The sequence below is a fragment of the Trichoderma harzianum genome (assembly GCF_003025095.1).
Source record: "Trichoderma harzianum CBS 226.95 unplaced genomic scaffold M431scaffold_17, whole genome shotgun sequence".
In the NCBI taxonomy this organism is placed as follows: domain Eukaryota; kingdom Fungi; phylum Ascomycota; class Sordariomycetes; order Hypocreales; family Hypocreaceae; genus Trichoderma; species Trichoderma harzianum.
Window position 1 is genome coordinate 250,674 of NW_020209265.1, and position 24,242 is coordinate 274,915.

The 24,242-nt window shown below is 49.9% G+C and overlaps 7 protein-coding genes across 7 annotated transcripts; 5 read left to right on the forward strand and 2 right to left on the reverse strand.

The window, feature by feature from the left end:
* Positions 1-1,142: 1,142 nt before the first annotated feature.
* On the forward strand, positions 1,143-3,672 carry M431DRAFT_97379 (hypothetical protein; the record flags this gene model as incomplete). Its single annotated transcript, XM_024924928.1, has 16 exons — positions 1,143-1,183; positions 1,231-1,279; positions 1,356-1,425; positions 1,540-1,612; positions 1,680-1,708; positions 1,821-1,885; positions 1,940-2,011; positions 2,065-2,293; positions 2,348-2,376; positions 2,431-2,463; positions 2,517-2,541; positions 2,605-2,806; positions 2,883-2,960; positions 3,012-3,140; positions 3,174-3,424; positions 3,494-3,672. 16 exons carry the CDS (start codon positions 1,143-1,145, stop codon positions 3,670-3,672), a joined length of 1,554 nt encoding a protein of 517 aa, XP_024769299.1.
* Positions 3,673-4,617: 945 nt separating this feature from the next.
* M431DRAFT_486621 (hypothetical protein) lies at positions 4,618-5,256 on the forward strand (the record flags this gene model as incomplete). Its single annotated transcript, XM_024916407.1, has 1 exon — positions 4,618-5,256. One exon carries the CDS (start codon positions 4,618-4,620, stop codon positions 5,254-5,256), a length of 639 nt encoding a protein of 212 aa, XP_024769300.1.
* A 1,714-nt stretch (positions 5,257-6,970) lies between these two features.
* M431DRAFT_97394 (hypothetical protein) lies at positions 6,971-7,968 on the reverse strand (the record flags this gene model as incomplete). The annotated part of the gene is made up of 3 exons (XM_024924931.1): positions 6,971-7,159; positions 7,226-7,357; positions 7,861-7,968. 3 exons carry the CDS (start codon positions 7,966-7,968, stop codon positions 6,971-6,973), a joined length of 429 nt encoding a protein of 142 aa, XP_024769301.1.
* Positions 7,969-9,303: 1,335 nt separating this feature from the next.
* Positions 9,304-11,080, forward strand: M431DRAFT_153323 (hypothetical protein). Its single transcript, XM_024912880.1, has 2 exons — positions 9,304-9,406; positions 9,504-11,080. The coding sequence occupies exons 1-2, from the start codon at positions 9,398-9,400 to the stop codon at positions 10,587-10,589; spliced, it is 1,095 nt and encodes a 364-aa protein (XP_024769302.1). The 5' UTR covers positions 9,304-9,397; the 3' UTR covers positions 10,590-11,080.
* A 3,777-nt stretch (positions 11,081-14,857) lies between these two features.
* M431DRAFT_271409 (hypothetical protein) lies at positions 14,858-15,534 on the reverse strand. The gene has a single exon (XM_024913952.1). It carries the CDS (start codon positions 15,430-15,432, stop codon positions 15,079-15,081), a length of 354 nt encoding a protein of 117 aa, XP_024769303.1. The 5' UTR covers positions 15,433-15,534; the 3' UTR covers positions 14,858-15,078.
* Positions 15,535-17,959: 2,425 nt separating this feature from the next.
* M431DRAFT_500095 (hypothetical protein) lies at positions 17,960-19,985 on the forward strand (the record flags this gene model as incomplete). The annotated part of the gene is made up of 4 exons (XM_024917886.1): positions 17,960-18,319; positions 18,376-18,967; positions 19,034-19,870; positions 19,924-19,985. 4 exons carry the CDS (start codon positions 17,960-17,962, stop codon positions 19,983-19,985), a joined length of 1,851 nt encoding a protein of 616 aa, XP_024769304.1.
* A 1,880-nt stretch (positions 19,986-21,865) lies between these two features.
* On the forward strand, positions 21,866-23,091 carry M431DRAFT_97285 (hypothetical protein; the record flags this gene model as incomplete). Its single annotated transcript, XM_024924916.1, has 2 exons — positions 21,866-22,010; positions 22,070-23,091. The coding sequence occupies 2 exons, from the start codon at positions 21,866-21,868 to the stop codon at positions 23,089-23,091; spliced, it is 1,167 nt and encodes a 388-aa protein (XP_024769305.1).
* Between the last annotated feature and the right edge of the window lie 1,151 nt (positions 23,092-24,242).

The following is a 24,242-nucleotide window of genomic DNA, read 5'->3' on the forward strand; positions in this document are numbered from 1 at the left end:
AATATCCACCACCTCGTGCCGGGAGGCCGCGGCACCATTGACGAACTCAGCGATCGCCTTCTCCATATGGCCTGTCAATGCAACATCGCCGAACAAGGCGTGGAGTCTCGTGCACATGCGAGTACCCGCTCGTATCTATAGAGAACCACTTACGTTTCCACTTCCACTTGATCTCACCCGCCCTTATCTAATTGATTGCTCTAGCGCCCCTAGCTCCAGCTCATTGAGAAGGCTGGAGAGCCTGATATAGATCCGGCGACATGATACCTAAAAAGGCCATAATCTGAGAGCCGAGGCTGGGAAGGCTGGAAACTTGGCTCTCCTCTCGCGCCCTTTCAAGACAAAATAAACAAGCCTCACCACCAAAACCCACCCCAACTAAGGAAGAACCGGCAATCAACCAAAGCCAACGTCGGCGCTCTCCGTTTCATCTTTCATCTTTATTGCTATTAACTAGCCTATTCGAGCCAGCTTATCGACTTCCCCGCATCTTGTGTGAGCGGGGAGGCTCCAAAAGCGTCTCCACGCCTCTTGTTTTAAACGGCTTGCATGGGTCTCACAAGCTGTTAGCTGATAATGTAGTTACCGTTATTATCTTATGGATACCCAGCCTCATGCGAGATTGCCGTTTATCAATTAGCTCCTCCAATAGCACATGCTGCCTTCCATTGAATCTCCCCCTTAACCGTCTATCTGCGCGTCTCTCTGACTTATTGCCTCTCCCGGTACTAGTAACAGAACCCGAGGCTGCTAAGGCTGCCTCCGCACGCCGAGTTCGGTCTCACCCCCATGCCGATCCAAGGAAACCAGATATCGTATTCCGTGCTTGACTCGCTCAAAGACAATGAAATGTGACCCAGTATACGATGACGGCGTGGTTCGAGTTGGCCGATGCAAGGTAGCACTGCGTATCTCATCAGGTCATTCTACGCCTTTGTAGTAATAAAATAACAAGTTCCCGTTTTCACACGCTTACTGGCTGCTTCTTTTTCTCCCTTCCCACCAACTCCCCGATGCAGATGCTGTGTGTCGCATCGTCATCTCCAAATAACCTTGCCGGATGAGAGACATCACCACAGCCTTACACAATGAGCGAAGAATATACAAAACACGAGAATAGCGATGACGCTCAGCTGGCGGCCATGGGTCACCAGCCCGAGCTGAATCGCAACTTTTCCACTTTGTAAGCCAAACCAAGCCAAGGCTGTGACAAAGAGGCGACCAACTCAGCTCACACGTATTTAAATCGATGCTGGGACTAGCATTTGCAGTGTTAAATGTAAGTACATAGCATGTTACAAGAAAGCTGCCCTAAAAAGAAAGGATTCGCATAAGACTAACCTCTTCTCCTCCAGTCATGGACCGCCCTCTCTGCAAGTCTTTCCCTCAGCTTAACCTCCGGAGGTAGTACCGGAGTTGTCTGGGGTCAGTCACCAATCCTTTATGCAGATGCGTTCGCACAAGTCTTTTCACATGCATCCCCTAGCCCCGTATTGCCTTGTCTTGGCTAACATGGATGTGTGCGTTGCGATGTAACAGGCCTGGTCACGGCAGGCATATGTAACCTTTGCATCGCCGCGTCTCTAGCCGAGTTCCTGTCGGCTTACCCAACGTAAGTCTACAGATGGATCAAGGATCACATGCTTAGATGTGTTGTATTAACGGTGGTGACAATCCAGTGCTGGTGGACAGTACCACTGGGTTGCAGGTAAGAATGTCTTGTCCTCAGACCTGATGCATATGAAATACTTACTGACATGCAACAGCAAGTATGACTTCACAGTTGGTTCATATCATCTCTCCCTTCTAACATCATATAGTCTCTTGGCCCAAATGGGTACCAGTCCTGTCATGGGTAACGGGTTGGGTCAACGTCGCCGGCTGGGTATAACCACCATCCATCCATCAACGACACCAGTCTCTAACAACATGCATCCAGGTCGCTCTCGTCGCCACAAACGCTCTATTGTCCAGCCAGCTCATTCTTGGCATCATCTCCGCCACACATCCTGTACATACTTCTCCTCCCTTATTCTATGACAGAGTGTTCTTACAGTCTGCTAGGACTACTCACCCCAGCGCTGGCACCAGTTTCTCATCTACATCGGCTTCACTCTCGCCTCATTCGTCATCAACGCCTTTCTCAACTCTTTCCTACCTCTCCTTTACCGTGGCGCCTTTATTTGGTCCATTGGTGGCTTCGTTCTCGTGTCAATCACTGTTCTTGCCTGTGCATCGCCTGATTATAACACGGCCTATTTCGTGTTTCGCGAGTTTATCAACGAGACAGGATGTACGTTCTCTCTTCATTTGCTGTTACTCGTCATCATGCTAAAAATTCAATCAGGGCCCGATGGAATTGCCTGGCTGCTTGGTGTGCGTACATGTATTCAACCATGAAGAAGATGAAGAGTTGCTAACAAACCTCAGCTCCTCCAAGGAGGTCTCGGTGTCACTGCATTTGTATGTCAATTGTCAACTCCCTCTGCCCAATCACGATAGCTAACTGTTGCCAGGATGCCGTCGCCCACATGATTGAAGGTAAACAAACCTCTCGCAAGTAGCATCGGGCCACTTGCTCTCAAATACTAATTATCCAACCAGAAATCCCCAACGCCGCCCTAGAAGGCCCCAAGATCATGGTCATCTGCGTCGGTATCGGCACCTTCACCGGCGCTATCTTCCTCATTGTCCTGCTCTTCGTCGCCGGTAACATCGACGAGGTCATCAGCTCGGCCGCAGGACCTCTGCTGCAGATTCTGATTCACGCCACGAGCAACACTGCGGGTGCCATCTGCCTTCTCATGTACGTATTTCCTAGCGGCAGATAGACCGCTGCCCTTAGTTTGGTTTGCAGACTGGAAACTGACTGTGCCATGAAGGCTTCCGCTCGTGTGCCTTATTTTCGCCACCTTTAGTGTCATGACGACGAGCAGCCGCATGATTTTCGCATTCGCTCGGTATGTTTCTCATTTGCTATATCAGCATAGCAACACAGCTAACTTCTCTAGCGATGGCGGTCTCCCTGCCTCCAAATTCTTCGCTCGCGTGCACCCCAAGCTCGGACTCCCACTGAATGCCCTCATCCTCACTTCCGTGGTCGTCATCATCTTCGGCCTCATCTTCCTAGGCTCATCGAGGTAAGCATATCATCACGACAGTGAAACCCCAAGTCGTTCCTGGGCTAACCACACCAGCGCCTTCAACGCCATCATCTCTGCTTCCGTCGTCACGCTCGATCTCTCCTACGGCCTCCCCATTGCGGTAAACTGCCTCCAAGGACGCCGAAAGCTGCCTGAGCGGAAATGGGTTCTGCCCAGCTGGTTTGGCTGGACGGCGGACATCATCTCGCTGTCGTACATTGCGCTCACCACGGTTCTTTTCGTCTTCCCTCCAGTCCTGCCTGTTACCGGTAGCAATATGAGTACGTCACAGCCCTGCTTTGACTGTAATTGAGACTTCAAGTATTGTGTGTGCTAATTTTGTGACATAGACTACTGCATCGTCGCATTCGCCATCATCATCGCCATTTCTCTCTTCCAGTGGATCATTGACGGCCGCAAGAACTTTACAGGTCCTCGCGTCAATCTTGTCAGTGGGCAGGTGATGGGGGAAAACGTTACAGAAATCACCAGTGTAGAAGAGGTATCGGGTGGAAATAAAGAAGCGTAGTTGTTGAGGGATCCAAAGGTTTCCAGCATCTTTGCCAGAAAATGTATCCAGTTGATGATGAAAGAAAATAAGTCACTTTATGTGGGAAGAGAAAAAAAGGAAAGAAGGATAACATTGGTTGGATACATAATAGAGTGCACGGTGCAACTGTCTTCATCAGCTCGCGTTTGCAGCTTAAAGGACTTTCATGTCCTGCTACGATTAATAGAAAATTCTCCTCAATCAATGTATCAGCCTGAAAAGGTCTCTGTGAACACTTGACACATGGTCAAAGGCCCTTTCAGATAAAGTTTCCCTGAACGACAGGAGTGCGGTGCCTGGTACTGCGAATTAGGGGGCCACATCACAGCCTTTGACATAGATACATGTACAGTATTTCGCTTCTTGTCACTGTAATACATAGATAGGTACCTTAAAGTTTACACTCCAAGTCAATACTATATAACAAAGACTCCAACTGCAAAACATTTGAACAGTAATGATGCATCTTGATGCCCTTCCTCCCCATTCGTTTGCTTTGTCTCCCGCCAGCTGTCAACCAAACTATGTCTCCAAAGCTCTTCATCATAGCCCCGTTTGCTTTTATTTTATTTTATTTTTCAAGTCACTTTTTTCACAAATCAGTCAGCGGGTCATTCTGGTCAAGAATTAAACTTTTTCTATTCTCCTTTAAATCTTTTCCCATAAATGTATCGGTGGGTGGTTCTGAACAAGCCTTATACTTTTCCAATCTTGCTCCCCTTTTTGCTATCCCTCTGTCTGCCCTTCTATAAATCTTTTCTTTTCCCAAGATTCCTTCTTCTTCAGGGCTCTCGACAAAGTATTACTCTTCGCCTTTCAACTTTTTTAAATTGACATCAACACTCTAACCATCACCTTCGTCTTTGCCATTACCAGCATCGTTTTCTTTCTTCGTCATCACCACAACAATTCTTATCAGCCACGATGGAAAACGCAGCTTCATCACCTCCCACGCCCGTGGAACAACCTTCAAGTCCTCCCAAGGAGCCCCGTCCATGGAGGTGGAAGTGCCATGAATGCAATTGTCGGCATCGCCTCTCCTGCACCCGGCGATGCCTAAACTGCGGCCACACGCTCTGCTTTGCCTATGAAGGAGACTCAAAAAAGACTCCGGGATGTACTGTATCCTTTGATTATAGCCATTGGATAAAGTACATCAGATGGCGCCGCCGAATGCAAGAGCAGAGGGCCTTCAATACGGAGGACCAAGCCAACCCCCCCGCTGAACAGACAGAAGATTCAGAGGCAGATGAGCCACAAAACACGGTCAAGAAACTCAATTTAAGGACTATGCTGAGGAACGGCACATACAGCTGCTTCGACCATTGCATCTTCCCAGGCTACTGCGTCCGAAAGCTGAGAGGAATGGAACAAGAACAAGCCTCAGCATGGGCACCACCAACGCGATCATCAGCAAGGATAAAGCTAAAAGTTCCAAATTTGGGCAAAAAGGATAAGCTAAGCAAAACAATGCCGAGGAGGCATAGACCAAGAAGACGTCACAGCTTCCAGAAGAAGCCGTCTCCTCTAAGCCAAGTGTGGCAGCTCGAAAGCGATTCTTAGGTAGATGGAGAAATTACGAACATCAAGGGAGTAGGTGTGAAGGACGATCCCGAAATGGGAAATGAAGAGTCAAAGGTAGATAGATATGTTAATTTGAAGATAGACAAACTGTCCCAATATCCTCACCCACTCAGAACTCAATTCACTGCAGCATTACTCCAGAAACCCTAGCCCTACCTCGAGAAAATATAAACACTCCCCCAAAAACTCTTCCGAAAACTCTCCCACAACCTCACATCTACACACCCTACCTCAAAGACCCCGAACCAAACTCCAAACCTCACACCATCAGAAACACAGCCAAGCAAGAACAACGGCGAAGGTCGCTGTAAGCGACAACAGAGAAGATGCCTCGCGACGTAAAACGAATTCTCAACCTGGCGAGGCCGTACTCGGATGTCAGACGGGATTTCCCAAATGAGCTGGAATCCAAGAGTTCAGAGGTCTGGCGATTCTATGTAGAATAACATACGAAAATGTACATCTTTTTGCGATTGGCGGCTCAGATCGCCATCCCATGCCATCATCACTATCAGCTGCATTTTCGGATGAGTTTCGTCTTACTAGGTAGCTCACTTGCTGACTCGCCTGTAAATTCTGTACAATTAAGTCCCTGTTATGCATAATGTGAGCTCAGCATGGTTCACATCCACATTCCTTGTCTTTCCTGTTCGTAATTCTGTCAACAAAGTACCTCTTAAGCAATCACTTCGTGTATCGGTAAGACCGATCGACCAACGCGAATACACGCATCGAGTACTAGGTAGCGATACTTGAACTTAGAATATCTTGACCAAATGCGATATGTACCATCGAGCATTTTATTCTCTATTTTCTTCTTTCTGGGTGAATTCTGCAGTGTAAGGTGGAAGACCTCCAAGTCAAGTGGTGAGGATATAAGGTCCTACCCGGAACTACCTAGGCAAAAGGACGAGATGGTGAATCGGGCAAAGGGGCCGAAAGAGGGTGCTATTAACTATATTCTCTAGTTTCCTAATATATAATAACACTAGGTAATGACAGACTAAACCAATGACTCATTCTAGTTAGACATTCGCTACATCGTGATGCTTGTTCCTCTACACTGATATAGAGTGGCAGCATGGCTATACAAGATCCGACTTCCACGAATTAATTTCACGAGAATGAATCAAAACACCAAATGCACGTAATGAGAGAACCATACATCATGCCCTTTTTTTCTCCTTTTTTTTTTCTTCTTATGCTAGAGTAGCCTAAGATAATCTTGCCAAACGTCAGCCGCCCAACAAGCTGTTTTCGTCCACCATTCAATTGCGTCGCCATCAATCTCCAAACATCATCGAGCAGCGTCAAACCAAAACAGACAAAAAAACTAAACGAAAACAACTGTTGTACATGACTCACACGACAGGCTCATTGCCATTCAGCAAAAAACAAAACAGAGCTAAAGGCGGTGCAAGTGCAAGCCATCCTCCAACCCTGCTTCATAAGCTGCCGTGCGTCCAGAGCCCACACAGTTGTCCAAACCATGCCCAGATTCCATGCCCAACGACAGATTTGGATTTCCTCTGCAGGAAAGATAACAAAAAAATTAAGAAAGAAAAAAGCGTCCAGTTCCAGTGTCCCAGGCCATCCCAGCAATCGCCCCGCGATCCGAAATAAAAGGTATTCAAAGCATTAACATAGAGCGAGAGCAATTCGTGCGCGGGAGGAGAGAGGTAGGTTGGGCTGCTTAGGCCTCCAAGGCCTTGGCCTTCTTCTTCTGCTCGACCTTGAGGAGGAGGGCACGGTTGATGTGAGGAAGGACACCACCAAAGGCGATGGTGGCACGGATGAGGGTGTCGAGCTCTTCGTCACCTCGGATAGCCAGCTGGAGATGGCGAGGGGTGATGCGCTTCACCTTGAGGTCCTTAGCGGCGTTCTGCGTAGCGGTTAGTATCAAACTGAGGCACGACAACCGAAAACACGAGCAAAGGGAACAACTTACGCCTGCCAGCTCCAGTACTTCGGCAGTCAGGTATTCGAGGACGGCCGTGACGTAGACTGCGGCCTTGGCGCCGACTCGCATCTTGTTTTGGGTGTTTTGCTTGAGGAAACGCTTCACACGACCGCAAGGGAACTATATGCGCCGGAGAAAACACCGGAATTAGTAACGGTCCATCGTTTGATTGAAATCCCAGCAGCCTGAGGAAAATGGTTGGATAGAGATCTTGTCGGATGATGTGACCGCTGAGCAAAATAAAAAATAAAAAAACATCTCCCCCTCCCTGCGCCCGGCTACGCGACTAGGCATCTGGACACCGAATGGCATAGCAACGAGATGCCGCACGGTGACACGATTGCGCGGCCTGAATCTTGCGGAATCCATCGCCAACGCAACTCTGCGGTCCCATGCCAGGTCGTCGAAGCGGGCGGCGGCGAGCAAATGACCAACGCGTCCGGCTGAAAACTCGTCGAGGGCCATCGCGGGGAGGTTGGAAGCTAAAGCGGGACTCGCAGGATGTGCAGGTGGGTGTGCATGCGCGCAAATCGTTTGGGCATCAAGCAGGGCGAGGGAATCGGGCGAGGGCCGGCGAAAGCGAAAACCAAGCTTCCGCCGGTGTCGAACATTCAAAAACTCACCTGAAGTCCAGCTCTGGCCGAGTGGCTCTGCTGCTTCTTGGATCCCTCGGCGCTCGTCTTACCGCCGGAGCTCTTCCCTCCAGATGACTTGCCCTTGCCTCCGGCCATTGCGTCTGGCGTATCGATACGGGATGATGATGGTTGCAAATGCGTCGAGATGGAATGCGAGTGTCTGCACTGGCGAGCGGCGAGAGCAGAGGCTGATGCGCGTGGTTGAGCGGTGATGAAGTCGAGAAGTGGGATGTTTGGTTCAAGCCAGTGTTGGTGTGGTGGCAGAAATTTAGCAAATCGACGCAAGCGGGCGGTCCAGTTGCTGGCATGTTTAGGTTTTTTTTTTTCGCTGCAAGGAACAGCCTTCTGGTGCCTGTTGGCCTCGCTGTATTGCGTCGCGCCCGTCCGAGTCTCAGCGGAATGAGCTCCCCCCAACCTCCTCCAAGAGCCCCTCAATCGCAGTGCTAACGGCGCTAGAAAGCTTGCTGTGCTTGCTTAGTGAGACGATTGACGATTGCAGCCGCCCGCTTCCGAGACCAGCAGAGCCGGAGTATATCCGAAAGGCTGGCCGCCACTGGCGCATCGCAGGCAGCTGGAGATGGTGGCAGGCAGAGAAGCGCTGGCCATCAGCCAAAGGGGCTCCAAGGCAGCAGGCACCCTAAAAAAGATGCTGCAGGATGACGGCTGAGATGTCCCCAAGAGTTCAATCTCGGTGAGTCATCGTGGAGGCATCTCCAGAGCACAGAAAGCTCTGCTGGCGACGACCCAGGGCATGAGGATATACTGACCAAGGCGCTCAACTGCCAACAAAGCAGCGGCGCCAATGCCTTGGGTTACCCCATAGTGTTGTGCGGGATGAAAAGTCCAAAGAGAAGAATCATGGCAAGCCATTCATCTCGCCCGTCTGGGCTTGTGAGAGTTGCCAGCTTGACATGGCATCGTTGTGCCTTGGTGAGTCTGGAGTTCATTTGTCTGCATGAATAAGGCGTTTCTCAACTCGGAGACTAGAGTTGGCAATGTCCCGCTGTGGCTGCTGGCCTGTGGCGCATGCGAATGGCTAAGACCCGGCTATTTGCCATGTCTCAGAGCTCCAAGCCACTATTTTAACTTATGTCAGCATTGCATTCCTATCTGCTCGTAAAACACCCGCAGGATGCCTAGCAAATGTAGTAAAAGTAAAAGCGGTATTACGTACAGAAGCTTCGACAGAGCTCTACTTGGAAGGAATAAAGCTTGTTTGCGGGAGCTGCAGCATACAGATCATCCGCGGCTATCCGCTCTCATAGTAATAAAGCTCCGTGTTTGGTTTAGCTTGGTTTACCCAGATGTCACTCCAAGTGCAGCGCACAGACCATGCGTTAGCACCAGACGCCACGAACTGTACTTGTGAGTTTGTACCCTATCTGCATCATCGGGACAGCCTCATCAGCAATCTATCCCGATAAGCAATTACGCAGGGCAGTGCTGGACCTGTATCTGTCTCTTCTGAGCAACTTTTCACGTTACTTGAAACATCAACCGTATAGAGGCCTGTAATTCCAGTAACATGGCCAGCGTAAGTTTATCTTCTTCCATCCCAAATCCTCGTCTTGTTCCTGTCACATGTTACCTCTGTGCATATTGCTAATGCGCAAGGCTACCATCGCCAACAGCATGGCGTGACTCGCACCGTTCGGACTCGCACCGAAGAACAGCGGCTGCAAGACCTCGAAAAGATCAAGAAATACCGCCATCTCGAGATCCAGATACGCACACAAGTCGCCACGGGAACCTACACCCTAGATCTCTTCGAGCTTACCACCAAGCTCCTTCGTCAGAACCCCGAATACTACACCATATGGAACATTCGACGCCGTTGTTTAATATCTTGTCGGTTATCCGGAGCAGCAGACCAGACGGCATCAGCCGCTCAAGATGGCACATCAGATACCAAAAACCAGGACTCAGACAGCCAAGTGCTGCAGTCCGAAATCGCCTTCACTATGCCGCTGCTGCTGGAATTTCCCAAGTGCTACTGGATCTGGAACTTTCGGCAATGGCTTCTAGCACAAGCCATTCAGAGATTGCCTCTCCCGGTCGCTCGCAAGATTTGGGAGACAGAACTCGGCCTGGTGTCCAAGATGCTAAACAAGGACCAGCGCAACTATCATGCCTGGGGCTACAGGAGGCTTGTGGTGGTTCAACTGGAGAGCTCCGAGCTCGATGGCAAGAGCATGGCTGAGGATGAATTTGCATACACAACCAAGATGATCCGACAGAGCCTGTCCAACTTTTCTGCGTGGCATAACCGAAGCCAGCTCATTCCAAAAGTCTTGGAGCAACGAGGCGCTGATGACAAGGCCCGAGCAGCTTTCCTCGGCGAGGAACTGGATCTTGTGCGGGATGCTCTCAACGTTGGCCCCGAAGATCAAAGTTTATGGTACTATCACCAGTTCCTCGTATCCCAAATCGTGGGGGACGGAAATAAGCCGAGCATCACGCCGGCTTTGACTGTCGACGAGAAGATTACCTACCTGAAGCATGAAATTGATGAGATTAAAGATTTGTTAGAGGATTACGACAACATCAAATGGATTTACGAAGCTCTGTCAGAATATACCGTCGCATTGGAACGACTACAACGCACTGACAGCAATGGCGCTGAGGCTGGCGACTTGCAGGTCTTCCTGTCGAAGCTGCGGACCCTGGACCCGATGCGCACGGGTCGATGGAATGATGTTGAGCAACTGGCATCATGATGACAGCCATGGTTAATACAATTACTCTGTTTATTCTGACTCCGTCTACATTCAGGCGTACGAATACTACAGAGGCATAGTTGACTGGCACTCTCTTTCTAAAGAGGACATCCCAGGGGTCATGATTCATACTTCTAGACTTATTCCGGCCTTTGCCTATTGGCATGGAGGCGGCATAAACCGGGACATGACATGGTCATGCAGATATGACATGTCAAATGATGTACACCGTAGAGGCAAGCAAACCGGGACTTTGGGCCATGTCGAGCTGTCACCCATCAAACGCGGTTGGGGGAAATGTCAGTTGGATTGGCAGACAACAGCTTCTGGAACATGTATCAAACATTTAATGGAGATCGGCGGTTAGCGTATACTAATACATGTGATTCAACCCTGTTAAAACGTTGAACTCGTACACTGTACTTCGGTAAATCATGTAGTTTATATTATCATAAGACAGTTTGCCAGTGTCAAGGCATTGAATGGTCACCAACTCCCTCTTCCCTGCAGATTGCTCTTGGAGATAATATTTTGTTAATGACGTCAGTAACGTAGGGCACCGCACCACAATTTGCAGAGTTGGTCAAGCGATGCTATTCTCCATCGAAAATGCTACTGTATATGCATGAGGAGACTCGTGATGGTGCTCTGCAGAGGGCGAAATCCAGCAGCAGAATGGCAATGGCTAATGCACAACGCCAGCTGAGCTAACTGGACAGACTACACAATTGGAGATAGTTATCAGATGTTGAGGTGATGTACGGAATCTTGGCAGCAACCACAATCCGACCCTTGTTGTCAGTGCAATCCTTGTTCGGTCTGTTATTTGGATCGCCTGTAAACTACACGTCGTTTCCGAAAGTTTGCTACCGTAACATTGTCAGCTCCATAGGGTAAGATTGGAATTGGAAAATAGATTCACGGGCAGCTCCGCGTGATGGCATTGGGTTTGGAGGTGGGTCGTCAAGCAGAAGCACTGTTACAACAACCCGATGTCGACGCTTGATATCGAAAAGAGGCAGCTCGTTTCATCAATTTTACTGTTACTTGGATATCATATAGATGCTACCTTTTTGACATGTTGAGCTACCTTTGCCTCTTAGAGTGTACAGGGGCCTTGGAGACTCGTCATTGATGCCCCTCGGCAGCTGATCGGTTATTCAATCCCAAGTGTACAGAGCTACCTATGTTCACAATAAGAAGCGATTCACCATATATATGCCAACTAAATCTACGCGTACTCTGTAAATAGAGAGCAAATCCAGTGCAGGCTTAGCCATATGTAATCTCCACACCGCATCACACGAGCATATACCAAGTAAAGCACTCTGCATAAACAGCACAGAGCACCAATCAAGACATGTCATGTTTGCAAATAGAATTAACCAACGGCCACGCCGCTCAGATAAGGGAAACTTCGTCTTGCACATAGCCCAGGAGAAACTGGCCCGCCAAGTGGATTCTCTGACTGCAGAAAGCATGCATGTATGGAGTTCCATACACGTACTCGGCCGGTACACACCGCCGTTCTCGCTTAACAGCTGCTTGCTACGGGCATTTTATATGCATCTAGACAGCTTGGAGAGGGCCGATTATGGGAAAACGCCTATTGTTAAAGCCACCAGGGGGATGGGCGCAGAGAACATATTGAGCCAATCCCCACAGGATGATGAGGCTGGCGTCGGAGCCACCGAGTCCTAGCTTTTAGGAGACGCTGAATATATCGTGTCTCATTGGTGATTTCAATAGATGCGAGTAGCGGAATCGGTACGCCAAGCTGTCATACTGGATAAGGCATACTCATACATGGTGTTGAAGCTTGAAGCGGCTCATTCGTGGGGCGCATACGGAGTGTATATAATAATCCTCCTTGTTCTTATTTCAGTTTTCATATCAGATCTTGATTGATAATTTGATTACAATGTGGACAAAATAGAAGTTGAAAATCCTCCTCTTATCCCATTCCTCCGCATGCCTCGCAAAGAGAGCATGGCCCATATCTACCCTACAACAAGTAATCGCCATTAGGGGATATCTGCCATTATATGCCACACAAGCCGATGATTGACTGTATAAGCATGCAGACCGATGAGATATCATCAACTTTGGCTAGCATAGAGGCTGTGCTCTCTGGAGAAGTGTGGCTAGCTCCAGGAATTTGGGTATAAGTGACGTGTCACATCTGACATCAAGCATTTTACAAACGTCTACAAATACATCGTTTAACTCGTAAAGTACTAATAGAGCTAGTAGATATTTGACCTGTCTACACGTTATAGAGCCAAATAAACGGCAGCAGCCGCTTACATAGCTCGGGTTCGATTATCCGGCATTGGCTCACCACCAAAGCAACTAAACTCGCGAGTGCATACTTAACGCTTGTCTGTGCTCCCCCAAAGAGCAGTAGTGTACAAAGGATAAAGGCCTCGGTACATAGAGACCTCTCCGTATTCACTGTCAAGAGCCGAGCCAACCAGCCACCACAATATGCAGGCTGCTGCAGGTACTTACGTGCATGATCGAGCGTGCACGAGGAGGGGAAGCCAAAAGCTGACCAATGTCCTACGAGCAAAGAGCGCAAAAGTGTGGGTATAAGCCGTCTGCAGTGTGTTTGGCCACTGTTACACGAAAGGAACTGGCAGCTCGAGAGCCATGACGACTGCCTGCATCGAGATGTTCCTTGGGGAAAAAAGAGCTCGTAGCAAGGGGCACTGGGGAGCCACCTCGTGCTCTGTGGGAACTTTGGTGATGGGCTATTATGGAGCAAAAACAGACAACACGTTGTCGAGTTAATTTTAATTTGACTGCGTGTCTCTGGTACCGGCAACGTCTTCAGCGGCTGCAGAGATTTCGTCTGTCTCAGACAAATCGCCCCTTTGTAAGATGGCACCACGGCATGGCAACGCTCCCGTCCTTGCATACAGTAGTAGAGCAAAGCAGAGCAGACCAAAGCAAAGCAAAGCAAAGAAAATCATCATCTCGCCATCTACAGCTGTTGGCTATCGACAATCTTAATATCAAGAGGAGGGAATTAGCATATCAAACTGCAAACTACAGGGTCCGGAATCCGGAGTCCGGAGCACAAGAATAGCACCAAAAGTACAAAGTCCGTCAATCATTGTCAGGGGACCGAATGGATCCGCCCAAAAAAAGGCGGTGCTTTCGGGATGCCGATTTTCTTAGTCAACCCGGGCAGATGGATTCGGAAAACGAGATTGGCCCCGGAAATTCAGGAAGATCAAGGAGGAGCCGACTTGGCCACTGAGGCGCAGAAAGGGGCTGAATTCAATATCTCTGTGGACGGTCCAAAAAGAAGGAAAGAAAAGAAGCAAGGAAAAAACTTGGATTATGGGCGGGTATACAGTGCGGCCTCGCCAAATATCTGATAGTTGCATTTCCCCAATTAAAGTTTCGCTGAAGGCGGTCGACACAGTCTCTCGCGCACTGGCGGGCGGGCAGATCTGTGGCTTTTGGGAAACCGCTCAGCTGGCCTGTTGTTCTCGTGGGCTGAAAGAGACGCAAGAAGCTGCCTCGTGACTCTACGTGTGAGGCTTCCCCTTCTTCAGCAGGTCTGCGGCTGGTGATGGTGGCCTTAGTCGCCTGACTGAGCGAAAAGCAACGAGCAGAGGTGCCAGATCCCTGCCGATTCGGCCAGCTACAATTCCGATTCGCTGCGGAACCCTGATCGTTTGGGTGGGCACATCAGAGATCCATATTTTATTATTTTCGGGGGCATGCTGTCAGAATTAGCTGTGGGTTTGAAAAAAATAGAGAGAGAGAGAGAGAGAGGTTTAAGCACCGTTGAGAGGAAAAAATAGGGGGTAAATTGGTGGACGTTTTGGAAATGAGAGAGAGAGAAAGAGACATTTCACGACCCCATGTTGACAAGGCCCTTTTTCCAGCCTTTCTCGGCGGAAGACCAGGCTGTAAATTATCCGATGCAGGGCTCTCTGGACAGCGAGAAACCGCCGCGTCGGTGATTCTTTCGAGGTGAATCTCAAACCCCATCGATGGGATAAGAAACCGAAACCCGGGATCTAGTGAGCGCCACGCCGTCCCGTTGCTCCAACTAGAACGACCCAGGGCTGTCATTCCATTGTTGCCACCAAGAGACTAAAACAGTTGCCCGCGCACACAAAATCAGAATAAAAAAGAAAGCGGCAATATTGATCATCTTGTGTGACAGGTTCGGGGTGACGATTGGGTGAAGACTGGAGTTATCGCCTCCCCTCTCCACTGAAGGAGGCTGCAAGCAGAGCTGAAATGCATGCACTCTGACTAGCAAAACGCAAATGCAGACGCAAATGCAAATGCTACCGGCCGGACCGCATGCACCGCGGCTTTCAGCTTAACCTAAAGAAAGCAAAAAGGCACGAAAGCCAGTGCTGCCTCGTAATACGAGTTTAGCCCACAGTCTTGGTCTCTGTCCTGTCAGAAACGCTGTAGGGGTTGTTCTTTTCGAACTGCCGTTTACTGCTCATTCCCCCCTTTAGTGCCGGGTGAGTCTTATTACACTCATCCATCGTGTTTCAGGGCGCAGAGGCAGACCATACCAGATGCCGCTAGATCGAGCGTGTGTGCCCAGATATCCCGAAATTTGATGGCTACAACGTGGCGCAAATCGCTGCACAGGTTGCATTCCAAGAGTTTCGCAGCAGAGAGACGGAGAGAGAAGGAGCAGAAGCAAAGGAGAGTGAGAGTGAGAGTGAGAGTGAGAGGAGAGAGAGAAACAGCCTCGACGCAAGGGCCTGGTAACATGGAGTACTCGTACTATACGGGAGAAGAGACAAAAACCAGACATACAGTAGTTATCATCAAATCTCCTTCTGTGTTTCGTGTGCATGTGGCGTGCAGCGGAGCTTCTCCCTGCCTCGAAAGAGATATTTTGGTCATGGCCAGCGTGAAGATGGTGTTTTGTTGACTCAGCCTGGCTACCCAAACCTGGGCAACCCTTGCGCCTGCATATGGGCTAAGCAAGGAGGCGATATTTGCCCGTGTCTTCGATATCATGTACATGAGCACTCGTTTGTGCTACCTTACCAGAGCTGGGTGCTACCAATGGCTAATGCCTGTTGCATGCGGCTCGATCAAGTCAACCGTCAAAGCAAGGGCGGGTCAACTGATGCAAAGCCGTGGGCACAAATACGAGCAGCAAATAGGATACTGTAAACTCGCGTTCTCCGGGGGATTTCGAAATTTTAATAACAAACAAACAAACAATAGGCAGGCAAATTCTCCGTCAATACGATTCGAGAATTGACACACACGCCCAATGTTAGCCTCAGCCAATCCCCAATCTACGACAAATAAACCATGACGACGACAACTGGCTCCTGCAAGGCTCCGGTGGCCGACGAACCCTGGCTACCTGCAGCCAATTTGCACCGCCCGCTGAGAAGAAAGTTGAAGGTGTGTGTATCCCGTCCAGCCCATCACCAAAGACTCACAGTATTGCACACGGTATACTTTGCAAAGCCCCCCATGACACAGTGCCCTCTTCTTCCATTTGGGCTTCTCCTCGCCTTCCATGAAGACTCCGTATCAAATATCGGGCGCGCAGTGCTATGGGAGTGCCTTGGGTTTCGATTCAATTTCGCAGCAGTTACCGGGCGCGGAAAATAGGGGCGGGCTTCGGTTTTCTAGAACGTCGATGCATGGAGTTCAGGGGGCGGAAATCAAGAGAGCCAAATGAGATGGGAATCGGAAGCGAAAACAGAGTGCTGGGTCTTGGTAAGGTACAGGTAAGGTCAGGCATGTAGGTACAAGCTCTACCCCGCTGTTTTGCTGCGTAGGACGAGGTAGATTCGTTAGTAGAATATGTCCCGCAAAGGCGATAAAGCTTGGGGAGAAGCCCCGTAATGTTAGCATCATCTCTAGGGTTCAGCCATTGTGAGCTGGGCAGAGACACAAGAAAGCGGCACGGGAACACTGTGGCGGCGGGTATAACAGCTTGAAGAGGAGAGTAATGAATGAAACAATATGCAAGTTTCAATAAGCACTGTAAAGAGAGAATACAAGAGGAGTTGTATAGCATTGAAGATATCCCATACAACCAGATGGAGCCTGCCCTGTCTGAAGCTTGTCATGCCTCAAACGTTACAATGCGAGAGACAGGCTACCTCAGCAGCGACCTTGCCTAGTCCAGTACCGTACCTAATCAATCAGCTGCTATTACTGTAGAGGTCAAGTAGCAGTCTGGTAGCATCGATACTACTGCATCTGCTCAGGTGGCGGCGTATCAAGGAGGCCGCAGGCAATGCATGCAAGGTACCTACCATGAGCCTCGTACTGTGCTGTACTGCGAATAGGGGCCTGCGCACTGTCATTGGCCGTAATCTGTCATATATGCACCAAAACAGTGCTACCTTGCCTCTTGGTGGCCGCCCCTATCATCCAGCTTGTACCCCGGCCCTCTGGCAACTCTACGCCAGTGGGGCTACAGCCTCCCCCCTAGTAGGTTATTACTAGGTATGCTCTGCCGTGGAATTTTTCTTCCCTTAGCCTGGCTCTTCAACCCGACTCTCCCTCTTCGCCAACCGGAGGTCGTACTTTGGTCGTACAGCTTCTGCTTCTTGCTTCTGCTTCTTCCTCATCGCCTCGCCTCTCCTCTCCTCTCCTTGGCCATCTCTCCTGTCCCGTTCGCTTCCGCCCTGCCTGCGACGCATAAGAGCCATCAAGAGCAGCTTTGCCGCCTTGCCTGGACATCTCTTGACGCGGGTTCCGCCGAGTTACGCTCCGAAACTACAAGGCATAGAGCTCGGCTTTTGCATTTTGTCTCTCGCGCATCTTGTCGGCTTCATCGTCTGTCAAGATCCGATCGTACATCAACACGCTCCCGGCTTCTCAGTCACGCTTTTTGGAAATAACCCCCCCGAGGACTCAGACCTGGTCATCTTCTTCTAGATTGCCCTGATCCGCACACTCTCCGACGCGGCGCTGTTATAGGAAGAAGGGAAGAGGAAAAGAGAAAAAAGCTAGCGCTTAACCAAGGATCGTGGATTCCAGAATCCCCTCCCATCATAGATCTCGCTCCCTATCCCGTATTGCAGAAGCTAGCTAGCTAGCTTTGCTCCACGTTCTGCACGACTGCTCTCTTGCTGGGTTGGCCTGGGCTTTTCCTCCATCACACGTTACGACCGTCACGACTGAACGAACCGACCAAGTGCATCATCTATGTTGCCATTTAACCGTCCGTCTCTATCGCGTTCTTGAGTATATCTTTCTGGTGCAGCTTTGGAACATCGTCATCCTCGTCGATTACGTGTTCCTTCTCCACCCGTTTTATTGCGCATTTCAATTCGTATCATTACATCTTCTGGAAGGATTTTCGCGTCGCATAGCGGCAACCATTCTCTGCGGCATCTTGCGATATGGCTCAGCAGCCTCACGATATGAGTTACCTTGATTACGGCACAGCGACCAACCGGTCCCCCAGCTCTTCGAGACAAAACTACTCCAACTTTGCTTCTGGCCTCACCATGCCGCGACAGACCCAACGACCCTTCGATGCGCCTCTCCCCTCGTCTGGCCTTTATTCCTCCGACAGACTGGCCAGCAGCTATGGCAGCCGAGGCATGGACACTATTGGTGGCGCCGGCGGCATGCCTGGTTACATGATGGATAATAACCAGTCATGGAGCTACAACGGTTCGGGCGTGGCTACTGTTGGCGGTGCAGTGCATGGCCCGGGAAGGCAGCGAAGCGTCAACCGGCGAGCTGCCTTGCCAACTGTATGTTTATTTTCAAACTGCTCCCGAGAATAAAGACAAATGTGCTGACTAAAAAGATGCAGAATTGGACTGAACATGGCGGGATGGGAATGCCTAACCTCCAGTCTTACTCGAACGGCCTCGGTGGCGCATCCATGAACAACGGTGGCCTTCGTGTTGATAACCCTGGATCTCACCCGTCCCCCAACAGCCTCCAGTCCGTTGGCAACGATGCTGATCAGCTAATCCCTACCGCTATTGTCATTAAGAACATCCCTTTTGCCGTCCGCAAAGAGACGCTTGCTTCCATCATGCTGGACATGCATCTTCCCCAACCCTATGCTTTCAACTACCATTTTGATAATGGTGTTTTCCGAGGTCTCGCTTTCGCCAACTTCCAATCCGCCGAGGATACTCGCGTTGTCATCGAGGCGATGAACGGAATGGATGTTCACGGCCGCAAATTGCGAGTCGAGTACAAGAAGATGCTCCCCGAGGCTGAGCGGGAACGTATCGAACGGGAAAAGAGGGAGCGCCGAGGACAGCTCGAGGAGCAGCACCGCGCCCCTCTGCTGCACAACCAGAGCTCGCTTCAATCTCTGGGTGGCATGCCCCAGTCCCAGCCTCGCACCGCCAGCGCCGCTCCCGCTCCCGCTACTTCTCTTCTCGGTAAGTTCTGAGTTACTTTAAGGAACCGTGCCTTTGTTCGTGACATGCTAATGAGTATATCTGTAGGTGATATTGATATGAATGACCCCCAGACCCTTGAATTCTACACAGAACTCGCCATGTTCCGAAGAGACGATTCGCGAGAGATTTTGGTCTTCCCCCCGGGAATTGCCCCTGAGCATCGCCGATCCATTCACATTCTCGCCCACCACATGGGACTTGAGCACCAGTCTATTGGCGAGGCCGATTCACGACAGCTCACGGTGCTGAAGAGACAGCAGCCTTCGCCCACGGCCAATATCCACACGCCTCCTGCTAGCAGCCTTGACGTTCACAAGCGTGGCCTGAGCCGAGCTGCCACATTTGACTTTGCAGCCGATAGGGAGTCTCGCGCAGCTAGCAGCAACTATGGCCATCTCGTTGGTCGACACGGTCCCACGCTCGAGCTTCCCGGAAGCCCAGATGGAAGTGGAATTCCCAACAACCTCCGAGCCGCCAAGAGCTTTGCCGATCTTCGCTCATTTACCCCCAGCCCGTCTCAGGCCTCATCGAGCTACCTTGCTCCCGGCAGCGGCTTAAGCGGCATTACCCCTACCTCCACGGCTCGATTTGGCGACTACCTCAGCAATGGCAGCCAGTCGCAGAGCGGCAATCCCAGCACTCCTGGTGCAAAGAATGACAACGGCCTTGTCAGCGGTCTCAGCGGACTGAGCCTGTCTCCCTTTGAAGCGAACTCAATGCAAGCACAGCGCAGCACCCCTGGTGCTATTGGCAGCCAGCGGCCCAGCGCAAACGCAAACGGAACTAAGGGTGCCCCTGAGAGGCAGCCTCGCGGCCCTGAGTGGGAGACGTCCAACGGCTTTGGTCGTACTCGAGCAAATGGTCACATGCAGCGCGGCAGTGGTATGTTGATTGAGTCCAACTAGTTTTTACTTATAAACTAACGTGAGGCTTAGATTCTTCGGACAATGGAGCTCGTGTTGGCACCAGCTCCACTAATGCTTCGAGATACCACTAAGCTAGTTTGATTCGCGTTGACTGGCTCTCCCATGTGTTATGCCTGTGGCTTACTGGGAGAGTTGGTGGACTGCCTTTTTGGGGGGTTAGACCAGGCTCTCTGCGTCGCATCCCTCGCCTTGCACTCAACCCATTGCTTTTTACGATTTGTAATATTGATTTTCATCAGGACGACGGATGTGGTTTGGTCTCTGGTAAACCACTCAGGACGATCTACCACATTGGCGATGTACATTTTCCCCCAAAGTTGGTGGAAAGCCCTGAGGTCTACCAGGCCAACTCTCCGTCGCTCCGTAGCTGGTTTTTTTGATGATGATGATGCCACCCCCGATGAGAATGTGGAAAACAGGATCAGGATACAAAAAAAGTTTTGTTCGACAAATGGGCAACCGTTACGAAAACGTCACGACTCGTTTCCGAGCGCGATGCCTGGAATATCCCCCCCTTCAAGCGTAATCCTTCAACCAGATCTACGACCGATTCTTGACGATTATGACATTTATTTTCACGACTTTTACGTCTAGACAGCTGCAGCGAATCTACCTCGTCGTGCTTCGCATCACATAAGCACTGAGTGGAGTGGCTTCGGCGACGATGACGAGCAGTACCTATACCCAACCAAAGGAAAAAAAACCGTTTTTTAATACCCACATGTCTGACGTCCAGATACGACCGTGACGACGACGAATTGAGACAACCCAGCTTTCTTGTACATGCATTGGAGGCCGGGACGAGAGAGTAGAGATGTGTTTGTTGGAAATGATTGTGTGTTGGTTCGATAACATTTTTGATGGGAAGCGAAGAGAGAGAGAAAGAGAGAGAAAGAGAAATGGGAAAAAAAAAAGATATAACCCTGTTTGGAGCATGATTGGGAGAGTTTCTGACTGGGGCAAGTCCTTGTTTGCGCTGATTAATACGTCTTGTCTCTGTTGCCGAGGCAATTCCCTCTCACGTGAATGGAGAAGGACGGGTTTGTTGAGAGGAGGTTTCTGGTTTTACTGCGGCGTTTTACTGTGGCAGCATTGGGCTTGCTATGTTATCTTGGACATTTTCCTTGCTTACGGAACATGCATCTTCATCTTGTGATTTTTATTTTCTCGAAGACAAGGAGGGTGGTGATGGGAAACAACTCGGTGCATCTTCATTGATGCCAGAAGACGGGCAAATTCATAAACTCATACAGGGCTACGGTTTAGCAGGATCTGTGAAAGAAGGAAAAAAAGAAGAAACACGGCGAGTAATTATTCTCTTGTTCTTTGCCGTTGTTTTTTTGGTTAGTTTTTGTAAATCTTTTTTTTCTTCGACCACTGTAGTTGTTGTATTAGTGCCATCAAGAGCTTTTTTATCATTTACTATTTTTATAAGGAATTCCATTTTGATATTTTCATGTTTTATCTTATTTTACTGCAGCTTTGGATCCTGTGTCGTGTGACTTGTCTCTACCTATGCTCTGTTGGTTGGGCGGAGATGCTTCCATGTGTCGGATCGAAGTTTTAAGCTTAGGTGCCAAATACTAGCTGACTCGGTTCCTGGCGAGCTGGAGCCGCTAAACTGTGGAGAGAGATTCTACTTGATTGGTTTGGAGAGTTTCGAACGGATGACGTACGTTTTCCTTTTCCCGTTGGAGTGCCATTGGTTGGTGGTTTCTGTCGTCTGTAGTACAAGGAGACTGTTTCCCCATCCGACGCGTGGCATCATAGATCTTGATTCTTTCTCTGGATAGAAACTTGGAAGCCTTTTTGTTTTAAAAGCGTGTGAAATAGCACATCTACGGGTTTTGACTAAACAAGAGGGGTTATGACTGGAATCCCCGCATCAGAAGGCAGAGACGTTCAGATACAACACACTCGGCAAGACGAGATTGAAGACTGGGAAGTCGTCATGGCGCCGACGAACAGGCAGTGGGTGAGCAAATTGGATGGCGTGGACAAATTGGAGTTGGTAGAGGGCGAGATGCCGGTGCCAAAAGATGGCGAGGTGTTGGTGAAGATTCATGCCGTGTGCCTGAATTACCGAGACCTGGAGGGTATGTTTCCTCGACTAGATTGGAAGCTAGGAATTGACAATGATATTGACTTGATGCAGTTTGTAACGGCGATTATAACCACCATCAGACGCCTACTGATTCTCCCGTCGGCATTGTTCCATGCTCTGACATGTGCGGCACTGTCGTGGAGAGTAAATCCCCGCTTCTCAAGGCTGGCACGCGCGTCATGTCTGTCTTTCTGCAGACTCACCTCGCTGGCGCTCTCAAGCAATCTGATCTGGAATCTGGATTGGGCTTCCCTTTGCCGGGAGTGCTGACTGAGTATCGGTGTTTTGATGCCAGGGCGCTGGTCAAGGCGCCCAAATACATGACGGACGAGGAGGCGAGTTGCTTGCCGATCTCCAGTGTGACAGCGTGGATGGCCTTGAATTGGATGAGACCCATCGGCAAATCCTTCCAAGAACTAGAACTTTACGGAAAAACCGGCGATGAAAAGAAGGATAACGAGAAGGAGACTGTATTGCTTCAAGGAACAGGCGGCGTGAGCATTGCCGGCCTACAAATCGCAAAAGCAGCCGGCCTCAAAACCATAATCACCTCTTCCTCAGACGAAAAGCTCGAAGCAGCGAAACAGCTCGGCGCAGACCACACGATTAATTACCGCACGTACTGGGAGTGGCAAGATGGCGTCATGGAGGCCACTGGCGGGAATGGCGCGGACTACATTCTCGAAGTGGGCGGGACGAAGACTCTGCGGAAGAGTTTTGCTAGTGTTGCGTTTGGAGGGACGATCAGCTGTATCGGGTATGTCTCTGGTAAAGAGGATGATACGGGAGGTGATGATGGGGGGAATGGGGATGATAAGGATAAGGCGAAGGGGTGGAATAGGTTGAATGTGAATGTTTTGGCGTTGAGGAAGAATGTTACGTTGAAGGGGTTGGTGAATGGGGGGAGGGATCGGTTTGAGGAGATGGTGGGGTTTTATGAGGAGAAGGAGATACGGCCGGTTGTGTGTAAGGTGTTTGGGATGGGGGAGGCGAAGGAGGCGATGGAGTATGTCAAGGGGGAGAAGCACTTTGGTAAAGTTGTGATTCGGGTGGCGGAGGGTGATAAAGAGTAGTTGACTGAGGGAGATCAGGAGGAGGATGGAGTTGATTTGGTAAGTCGTGTCTGCGAGTAGACTGAACAACTCAGCTCAGAGCTCCACAACTATGCATAGAAGATCGTATCTTAGACATGGTGTTAATCAAGATGTATGTGTTGTATGCGCCTTTGAGGTTTCGGACAACATCACTACCATCATATGCTCCTGTCCTCTCTCAACTATAACTACCGACGTATCCTCGATCCATCATAACTCATCACTAAACAATCTCGTCACTTATCACCCATGATTAGTCTCAACAACGGCTCGTCTCACCCGCTCTCACTGCGGGGTTTCCCTCGCACAAGCTCGACGGTCCGGTCCTTTGAATAGCGCATCACCCTTGTGCCAAATTAGACCTAGCAGCCGCCTGGTTGCATATTTCCAGAGACTTGTTTAGACTCAACCAGGAATGAGCATCATCACATGCATCACCAACTGTTTAGTCAACATAAAATGGCCCGGAGTTGCGACGAGTTGGCGGAAAAAACCCGCTCTCCCTACGGCGGAAGTCCACTGCTTCTGTACTAAAATAATACGGAATACCGCGTTTTTACAAGGAGGCGGAGGTTTGCTCCGATCCCTGTTGACATATGACGCTTCAGATCGTCAGGCGGCAGAGCTGTAAACAAGTTGGGATTAGATTGTACATGTCAGAATTTAAGAAGTCGAAATCATCTGCATGAAGCTTGTCCCGGACCCGCCGTGCTTCCCCTATTAGAGAATCCACCATGTCTCTTTAAACGGTATTTTGTACGAGATTGAAAGAGTAGCGAGTCAGTATAATCATAGTATTGCTACTACTGTCTTGTTGTTAAGAGTCGTTGACCGCTCCAGTTGTGGCAGCGGATACTGCAACTCGGCAGTTTTACCCATTATGGAAGCCCATTTCTTCCCACGATACTCCTCGTAGGACTTTAACTCGTATGCCTCTAATTATAGGCTGTTGGGCTCGGAATCTGACTGTTGATGCTCGCCATCTTATTCCCAGTTAACTTGAGAACAGCACAACTCGCTTTGCCTCCGGGAAACTGCAAGTGTCCGTCGACGCGCCTCAAAAAGCCCGATTCACGTCAGCAGCCGGCATAGTATCCTGTCATCCCGGCTACGAGGATCCGCCACTAGCA

Coding starts and splice junctions, on each gene's coding strand:
- M431DRAFT_271409 (XM_024913952.1), bottom strand. CDS start 15,432: ATGCACACGAAACACAGAAGGAGATTTGATGATAACTACTGTATGTCT.